This window comes from Labrus mixtus, chromosome 4, assembly GCF_963584025.1.
Source record: "Labrus mixtus chromosome 4, fLabMix1.1, whole genome shotgun sequence".
Lineage (NCBI taxonomy): Eukaryota > Metazoa > Chordata > Actinopteri > Labriformes > Labridae > Labrus > Labrus mixtus.
In genome coordinates this window covers 9079839-9090342 of record NC_083615.1, presented here as the reverse complement: position 1 = coordinate 9090342, position 10504 = coordinate 9079839, and the positions used below count along the sequence as shown (strand labels likewise).

Here is a 10504-nt window from a genome sequence, read left to right as displayed (position 1 = left end):
AGTTTTTGTGGGAACCACAACATCCATACAGAAGTTCATGTAGTCAGTTGTGAACCGTGTGGCTCTTGCAAGGCGCTCCAGTCAGTCGACTCAAAACAGTCTCTTAGTGTCTCCACTGCCTCAGGAGACCACTTTCTGAAGGTGCGTGTGGTTACTGGGTGTCTCTAAATCTGTGGCTTGTACTGTGGGTTAAGAAGGACCAGGTTGTGATCAGACCTCCCCAGAGGTGGTAGAGGGATGGCAGTGTAAGCTTCTTTCACATTTGCATACGATGGCAATGAATGCTTCAGGTTGTTGTGTTTGTAATCTCGCAATAGTGGAGTGGATGACGTCACACGCAGTCTCAGCGTGCGCTCGTGGAGGGACGTGAACACAAACAACAATGGCGTGGGAGAGCTCCCTGGGCATGTAGTATGGTCGGAGACCTACCGCCAGCAGCTCAATGTCCTTGCTGCATGTTGCCTCCTTCACAGTAACATGTCCCTGGTGGCACCATCTGGTGTTAATAAACAGCGCAAGCCCCCCTCCTTTCCGTTTTCCACTGCGTTTAGTGTCTCTGTCCGCTCACACTGTTGTGAAGCCCGGTAGATCCACGTTAGCATCGGGGGTCTTTTGTGTTAGCCTTGGGGTTGTAACTCCAGAAGTTCTTCACCACCGCCATCTGCTACAACTCAGAAAGCAGAAGAAACACCTAGCTGTGGGAGTGTCAGCCACATGGGGGAGGGGTTACTGCCCTTTGTGATGTCATAAGGGTAAAATCTCTAGACAGCCTGTTTGAGCACACATTTTCTGAAAAGTGGAGTAGGCAAAAGACAAAAGGGATGGACATATATGAGAGATATAAAAACATTATCAACTGCATTTTGAATATTATGTGACCTTTTGAGCTTTTTATTAAATTATTTTTTCGTGTATTAGGAATACTATCAATACAGTATTACTGTTCATTAAGGCAAAAGAGATGAATTTTGCACTCAGAGCATGGCATGTTGAGTATCAGTGGTATATTTTTGACCATTTCAATGAAGGCCATGTAATTCAGATTTGCACTTTAATAACTTTCAAATGATGAAATCAGTTTAGATTTAGTGTCAGTTCAATCACAAAGGATGAAGCACCTAGAACTACTGGACATTGTGTTGTGACGGATTTTGAATATAAAACAACCTAATTAAATATCAAATATAAACACAAAAAAGACACAAAGATAACACAGAAATTATAGTCTTGTAATTCAATGTATTCACATTACAACATCCACATGGTTCAGTTTGTGACAACTTCTAATGATCTTCAAATATGTTCACTGTATGATACATAATACCAATATAGGCACTTCCAGTAAGTCTGGCAATATTGAAGCTACAGTATAGTGTCTAAATTACAAAATGGTAAAAATAAATAATGTATATCTAAAAGAGTTTTTGTAGTTTTAAAATTTCTTCACTGTACAGCATATATGTATATTGTACAAAATGGAGCATCAACCTGCGAGAAAGTTAATTATTTGACGTTAACAAATACTGTGTATTTGGACAAATTCTTCCCCGTGTAAGTATTCGTACATGTGGTGTATAAGTGCAAGTAACTAGTGAGAAGAACGTAATATTTTAATCATGTGTCAACTTTATAAAAATACACATCTCATTTCATTTTTTACATAATTGTAAAGCTTGTTTGGTTCCCATGGTTACAATTATGCTACAAGTGCGATTATCTATGACAATCAAATCAAACCAGTTAAAACGTGAAAAGTACACCATAAAAACTGATAAACTGCTTCAGCTCCGATGCATGTGTTGAATTAAGACTGGTGTGACAAGGGGAGAAATGCATACAAATTCCACACTTAAAGTTACATCATCGGCATACTGACAGACTCCCATTAGCTTTAAAGCTGAGAGACATCGTGTGATTATTCTCTACTACTACTGCGGCTGCCAGTGAGGGTCTCTGAGGTGCAGGATGAGCAATTCAGATCAAAGAGGAAGCACAAGGAGAAATATGCTATAGGAACTTCTGCGAATAACAATTTAATCTGAGAACTAATTTACTGCATCACTTATCCCATCATTATTTCATCACCCCCACCTGTCAGTAAAAGGAGCTAACTGTTACTCTACCTAACAGGGAGAGTTAGCCGAAAACAGGACAGAGTCACATAAGAGAGGCCAATGGAAGAATTTAAATAGAAACAAACACATTTTCTTGATTTCTCGCACACACACACACACACACACACACACACACACACACACACACACACACACACACACACACACACACACACACACACACATTAATTTAGTTAATTCTATATTTAATTCTACAACCTGAAAGCTCAAACAGAATCAAAGATAGGAAGTTTTCTCATTTTATTTAAAGCCTGGATCATTTTCATGACTATTGTTTTGTTGTATCAATCTGAGAAACCAACAGGTATCATCTCATGGTGATATAGTCCCCTGAGGTGTATTGGCTAACTTTTTGGGCCTTCCGATGTAGCCAGTAGTTACCAATAAATAACTTCCTGCCAAAATGTTATTTTCCGTGCATTGCCTTTGTTTACAGTCCGACTTAGAGCATTGAGAAGAGAGAATGGAGTTGAAGTCTAGAGCCGACTTCTCAGATGAATGTTAGAAGAGACAGCTCTCGAGTTTTGATTAAAATTTGCCTTGTAGGGGCTGATGTCTCCCGTGATTGTACTACGGCCTTTTTTGCTTCCCTACTGAATTGGTCATGGACGATGGTACTCAGACTATAAGCAGAAAACACTTCCAATCACATGCCCACAAAAAACAGGGTTTAGTTTTGTATTGAATAGCTTGCTTACATAACACCAGTTCTATCTCATTAAGTTTTTACAAAAGTTTAATAAAAAATAGTCACTGTGTTTGTTAGATGATTACAGCTCATTAGCAATGAACTGCAGGCAAAATACCAAAAACTGCAGGCATGCCGTATACAGGATACAGCGAGTGACACAACACCCCCAAAAAAGGAGAAGTTGTTGTGGTTCAGTGGTTTCAAATACATTTGGTCATACAAAGGGGGTTTGGAGGAGAATGATTCTCCGTCTAATGCCTTTCCAATCAGTAGGTGGACCAATTATCTTCACCTCATGTGGCCTGAGCTGCAGTTTATTTCCGCCCTCTCCTCCACGCTATAGCGGCGTCCGGGGCAGCAGTAAACAGGCCACTATGGATGTACTTCACAATTCACTGCAGTCTGGAACATTGCGTTGTGAACGAGAATGTTAATGCAGTGTCTGCAGAAAAAAAGGGACATGATGTTCTACACATGTATCTCATGATCTTATTGCCCTCTCCTGTCCTCTCTATAGGCCAACATGTGTACTCTTCATCTTCAGTTTTGTTTAATGAGATGAGATTACAGAGGTGAGACAAGATACCAGCGCTTCAGATGTGCATGTAGGTCATGAGAACTCCACAAGATTAGCGGTGGATAATTCATTACATATTGCCTCACTGCACTCTGTGTGACAGAGCGTAGACACGCCAACTCTGTGTAGAGGACTGCACTAACTCATGATCTACTTATGGTCCCTCAAACACATTGTCTATATAGATTTGAATTATGAATTAAGAAAAGTGGGACATTCACGAGGAATCATTTGCATCCTTAACATGCTGGATGTGTGACTGGGTATCCACATGTTTTTGGGGGTTTGGGGATGAAAGCAGGGACAATAATGTGACTTCTAGCAATAAGACATGACATTGGAGTTTTCCTTTACGTTTTGTTCACCATCCTGCATCCTGAACTTTACACTGTTATCATGTTATTTGCTCAGATGTTATCCTGTGAAATTCCACTTACAAAGTACAAAGTATATTTTAGAAACAATGCATTTTATGTCAAAGGGAAATTTGCAGAAGTATTAAAGTGACCACTGGACCACTGGTCAGTGGATACAGCCAGAAATCGGGGTGAGAGAGTGGTGAACGAAATGCGGGAAAGGAGCCACAGGTTGGACCCAAACCTGGGCTGGCACCAACCACCAGGCCACCTACGCCACTCCTTCATTTATTTGAACATTGAAATGACTGGATGAAGGATCAATAAAGTTGCCTTTTAAAGCAGCTAGCGCATTAAGCAATCAGTATCATTAACTGTTGAAAGGAACATTTATTTAATTATAACTGAGTTTCTGTTGTGTTTTATGTATTTTTGTTGGTTTGTTTTGAGAGCTTGCATGCCAGCGAAAGAACAATCAGCTCATCACTTACACAACTGCCATCACCTCCGTCGCTTTAAGGTATCTTCTTTTCTTAATGTGAGTATTGTTATTGGTCTATGGGATATTAAATGAACCACATTCACTGCCCGTGTTTCTGATCTGACTTTGATTGTGAGGCAATAAAAAAACAATGACCTAAGAGATTGGCATTCAAAGTTTACAGTGTCTTAAGAGTGTATAAGATGGAACATAAGTTTTAAGGCCAACGTGTGGCCAACTTAACCGATCCTTTTGCTGATGGGAAATTCCAAAGAAGACACTTTAAAGACTCGAAGTGTAAAACAAATGTAACAACATATCCCGCTGCTAACGCTGTCATCTTGGCCAATAAGGAAAAGGTGACTTTTACAAGGTTGACAACTTTATATCTGCTTCTACAGTTGATGTTTTCCTGAGGGTTTTAGTTTGGAATTATTTGCAGTTTTTTTATATATATAATGAGAGCAAGTATAGATTATAATAAAGCACACTGACAAGACAGAGGACACTGTATTGATGAATTGACCTATTGATTAATCAGTATTGTTTAATACATTATTCTTACTGGTCCTTAATAATATTTTGTATATAAATGATAACCCGTTTTCCTTTTTTTCCCCCTATATTCAAACACTTTGGCAGTGTTGGTGTAAATTTAGTTTACTGGTTTTTCCTTTTTGGTTTTGTTTGCAGCACAGCCTTACTACTTGCAACAATCGTTTGTTCTCTCAGTGCTTAACACTGAACAACAACAATTGGGGTGGTCAACCCTCCATGACTCTATTCATGTTAGGACTGGAAACCAGAAATGGCTCACCAAGCAGATCATCTGCTTAACTTTTGTTTTATGTCCTCTGAAGAAGAAGAAGTGCGTTAAACAGGCAGACACACTCACACATACACACACACACACACACACACATACACAATCAGTAGCCTCTACTGTCTTTGCTAATATGGTAACACTTTAGGTATAAAGAACTTAATTTGGCAACAAATATTGAACATAAAATGCATAAATATTTGATTTCGTGTGCTAAGCCTGTGGGTGAGTGATTCATTTTGGCAGACGTTGAAAGGAAGAAGATGCGCCAAAGTTCCCTCTTGTGATTGGCTCCTTTTATAATCTATATTTTATATTTAAAAAAAACAAACGTATTATGGCCCATGAAAGACCTCAAAAACTCTTGCTAAAATTGAAACACAAGAACGAGTAACTGTGGTGTTTATATATAATTGCATTCAGAAAATAATTATGTATAAATTGGCAGCAAATGTCTGCAGTCCAGTATTACCACGCTGGGTTGAGGTCTGTGCCACCAGTCTTTCTCTCCTCTCGACAGTAGCAAAAAGAGTCTGTATCCCAAGGTACACAAGTAATAGTCCTGTATTGCATTATGGAAAGCTCCTTTAAATGTTTGGTGCAACCAGATATTCAGATCAAATGTGTAAAGCACAAACTTTCCCACCCTGTTTTTCTCTGTATAGGCACACATTTCCCAAACATCTACAGTGTTGTGTCTAAGTGACGTGCTGGCAAAAAACAGGAGTCATTTAATAGGATAAGAAAACAAGAAATACGTCTTCACGTCCTCGCCCTGACCGACTCCATATTTCCCATGAGCCTTTTCACTGTGGGTCCTCATCCTCTAGTTCCTGTGGGGGTTCAGAGTCTTCCTGCGGGGACACAGGCCACTCTGGTTCCTCCAGTCCCTCCTCTGGATCCTCTCCCTCCACCAGCTCCTCTCTGCTGCCTGGCTCCTCCTCCTCCTCGTGAATAGCCAGGATGGGCTCAGCTACATTGTTTAAATGGACTGACTCTGCTCCCTGGCCCGGTTTCGAGGCCTCCTCCCCGATCACCTTCTTCCACATCTCGTGGTTCTCCATCAGGTGCTGCGTGATCTGGCAGAAGACTCTCCTCCTCTTCTTGGGGGCTGCTTTCTCTAGAAAAAAAAAATGAAAAGAAATTGGTTTGATAAATTTGTAATGACTTTAGACAATGTGGTCCTGAACTGAAAACACTAACAACTGTAGCCACTCATCAGAAATCAAAGCCACTGTCTGAACAGTTACACACTCTTGTTTTGTGGTTTGTTGGGCAAGTTTTTATGTAGAATGTAACAATCAGGGTTTTTAACTTTTGTTAAACTGTATGTCCATTCCCTTTTCTCTGTAAAGCATGACATGAAATACTCGGAAGAGAGCTTCGTCAAGGCGTCAAGGTCAATTCTCAACGGGTGCTGAGAGTCGGCAGCCTGTTGCAGCAGCTCCGACTCTTTTTTCTTTATTTCGTCTATTTTCTTGCTTTTATTAAGTATTTTTGCACTGTTTCGGTGTTTATTGTTGGACACTGCTGCAGCGTTTTAGTTGCGGTATTACTCGTGGAATTCCCCCTGTTTTTATTTTTATTTATCTTATCTATTCTGTTTAATGTGTATTTTTGAGCTTTCTTGTCTGTGCTGCTGTAACGCCCGAATTTCCCCTCTGGGGATCAATAAAGTACTATTCTATCCTATCCTATCCTGAACCTGGTGTTGCTTCATTGAGGATTAAAGCCTCATTATATTGGCAGCTGCTCAACTAACTGAATCATACCAGTGCCCTGCAACTTTCTTTATTAACTTTCTTTAAGATTATATAAGGCTTTCAAAGCTGGGATTCTAAATGTGTTAACCGTACACCTTTTTAGTGTTAGAGGTGAAGTAGGTTCTTTTATTAAAACACTCAGTAGCCGTTTTCACATATGCACTCCGGATAATATCTAGATAATTACAGGAGGAACGCTCCAGAGATTCTCCCGACCTAGCCGTTCACATATGCTCCTCACAGCGGGGGACTATCCCTGTCAGAGGGGAGGGGGGACGGGGGATTTCTTGACGTAAGACGTGACGTAAATAAACAACGCGGAAGTAGCAGCCAAAGCAACAGCGTACACAACGTTATAATGAGAATATTTGCCTTTATATCAATGCTATGTGTAATCCAATGGAATGACAACATCCACAAAAGAGTGGAGAAGACATATTGACACATACTGACGAACAGAAAACATAATGGAGCCGTTTAATTACGTGCACGGAGATCGTAGTGGTCGTGTGCAGACACTTTAGCCGGTCACTGTATATAAACGTCATTCTCTTTCTATTGGCTCAAGTTGAAATCTCCGGAGTATATGCTGCCGCGTTCAGACATCAGCTCACTCGGATTTTCTGCAGAAAAAATACTAGGGGTAGCCAAATCTCCTGAGTTTTTCGGGAGATTTCTGTATGTGTGAAAAGGGTTATTGTTGCCTTTCAAGACATTTTATTCAGTTTGACTCCCCGACTGTAAATCCACCCTGCTTAAAGAGCCTGCATTAAAACTAGTAATAAGTCTATTTTGTGTCTAACAGGCATAAACCAATGAATACAAATAAAATCATCTTCTTATAAACACTGTTTTGATGAATGAGCTGATGATACTGTAATGCCACTACTCTTTGCGGTAACTCTTAACAAATTATTTACTTTTCAGATTCAATAACGTGCCCAACACAGATTATACGCAGCAAAACCCACCAGGCTAGTTTACTTCCCATGGTTCATAGCAGACAGGGCTGTTGACATCTTGCAGCATGTTTCTAATCATTTCACTTCCAGCTTATAGCGTAGTTTAAGACCACAGTGCTTACGTGATGCTTCTGAGCAGGTTGACGCGTCTTCCTCCGCAGTGTCCTCCTCCTCTTCCTCTTCGTTCTCCGTTATGTCCGGCTCCTCTGCATCTGGGCTGGGTTCCACCCATCGTCCAGGTATGAGGAAGGCCGAGTCGTAGGAATTGCACAGCGGCCCCACGATATGTGTGATGAACGACTCCTGGAGTTTGGCCAGCTGTGGTGCTGCTCGGTCCATGAAGGGGCTGATTGGAAGGCCTTGGCTGGACTCCTCATCTCCCTACAAATTAAAACCCACATTAGTGCCAAATAATTATTAGCTGAATATATGCACGATTGATATTCCAATGAATAGTCCATTCCAAAAGAGCTGAGTCATCCGGACCCCACTGAATGAGTAGGATGATGTGTAGCTTTCATCCAACAAGTCTGATTTTCTTTAAGTAAGAATGTGATGATTAATGCCAACTGCAGCTAAGAGAATTACTGTCAGCAGTCGTTGAATGGATGTAACTAAAGAACAGAGCGTTAAAAACCAGCCATAGACCTGTTATTCACCATGACAATCAATGACCTCTTTACACCTGAGCTGCCATGTGAAAGCAACTAAACCAGCATCAAGTGGGGACCTGAAATCCAAGATGAGAAACACCTAGAACAGACCAGACTGCGATCATACCCCCCTCATCCGAGCCCCACCTCCCCCAAACAACCCCTCGTTCATGTCTCTAATGTAACCCACAGCATGTGTGCAGATAGTGAAAGTTCAGATCTTTTTGTGGTCAGGATGAAACGAAAGGAAATGTTTTATTTGACAGTTCTGTAATTTCTTAATAAGTTTCCTTCAAAGAAGTCTTTAATGTGATACTCTTAAACAAGAGAAAAAAGACAGTTTGATCCATTGTGTCGCTTAAAGAGGCTGTATGTAACTTTCAAAAATACTGCGCAGGCTGTTAGGCGAACTGCACCAGTAACCTGCTCTCGTGGAAAATTCGACCCGAGTAAAAATTGTATACAGGCAACACAGATAGACAGTGAACATCTACTTTTTCACATTAGTTAACCGTTCGCTCATTAATGGGGGATAAAAAACAATTTATACATGTAAAAAGTTACATATAGGTGCACTATGTAGTTTTGGTATATAAATGTGAAAGTTGGAGAAGTGTACAGATTCTGTGGTATTTGTCTATAACTCTATACATAAACTGTCCTCAGAGGAACATTTGGTCCCTGTAACACTGTTTGAAGATAACTTGCTACGTGAAGAGTAGTGGTGGGGGGACGTAACTCTCCTGGTAGCTTTTAAGCTCTAAAAGGTGTTCAGGGACCCGTTTTTTTTTTCTTTGAATAAAGTTTGTGTATTTAGTTCAGAAACAATAGCCCAGAATTGATTACCTTCTCTAACTTTCCAATTTCACTACCAAATCCACATAGTGCACCTTTAAAATTGTGTTTTTTACTTCCAGAGGAATATCCTTGAAGTGTCCTTTGGACTCTAATACGCATCTTTTTACTCAAAATGTATTGATAGTTGGAGAATTGTATTAAGGACATGTACAAAACATCAAAGGTTAGGAGCACAGCGTGGGTCCTCAATCAAGCTGAAGAGCTGAAGTGCTCTTCTGGGGGGGTGGAATGATCCGGCTTGATGTGTTCATCACTTGAGTGAAGAACTTACGCTACTCTTCAGACTCAGAGGATTTTTTTCACCCAAGTGATGAACACATCAAGCCTACTTTTCATCTATGAAGGACATGTTCGATTGTCTTCTTGCCCGCACATGACAAACATTTTTGCACATTTAGCTGAACTGCTGTCAGCTAGTAACACAAATCAATTAACTTGCATACATCTTTGTTTCCTGCATACATCTTTGTTTCCTGCATACATCTTTGTTTCCTGCATACATCTTTGTTTCCTGCATACATCTTTGTTTCCTGTGTATTCAGAACATTATTCAACCGTCCTCAGGGTTTCAAATTTCATTGAGTTACTGTCTATGAAATTCAGCAGCTTGTGTGCTGTATATGATATCTGTATGGAAGGGGTTGAACAACAGCTATACAGCAAGGTTTCCTGGTTGCCTTGGTAACTAACCCCAAAGTGTAATCCCATACACTATACAGTGGAAAGTCTTTGGTCCTGCAGAGTACAGAGCTAATAATGTAGGAGCACAAAAGATTGGATATCAAGAGGATTGGCAACTTGATGGAATTTCCTGACAGACAAACGGACATGAATGGTTTGAAAACACGAGGAGGGGTGCTGTCACAATGACGACATCCTACACAGATGGGCATTGTAAAGTTAGCTTTTGTATAACTACTGCCTGATGCTAACACCTCTTCTAATTCAGCTGTCCAAATAAATACAAGATGAATATTCAAAAATACAAATATTCATATTGCTCAGCGGGACTCCCAGCAGTCATAAAGTGTGCACATTTGAATCCCACAGATGTAACCAGTATTATGATACTGATGTTCGACACCCACATCATGGCTCACACATCATAATCAATTAAAAAAAGCCTTTCAGCATGGTGAACAAATCTCATCCCGAGGGGCTCTGTTGACATGTTTCCTGATCCATTACAAAGTGCTTGTGCGAGT

The 10504-nt window shown here is 40.4% G+C and overlaps 1 protein-coding gene across 2 annotated transcripts in view; it reads right to left on the bottom strand.

Moving 5' to 3' along the window:
• Positions 1-1208: 1208 nt before the first annotated feature.
• The window catches only part of pde3a (phosphodiesterase 3A, cGMP-inhibited), a 77003-nt gene continuing 67707 nt past the window's right edge, over positions 1209-10504 (bottom strand). For both annotated transcript variants that reach the window (XM_061035698.1, XM_061035699.1), the window contains exons 13-14: positions 7911-8169; positions 1209-6183 (exon numbers count right to left, since the gene is read on the bottom strand). In XM_061035698.1, the coding sequence (XP_060891681.1) occupies positions 5870-6183; positions 7911-8169 (573 nt within the window). In that variant the 3' untranslated portion in view covers positions 1209-5869. The remainder of the gene's footprint in view (positions 6184-7910; positions 8170-10504) is intronic.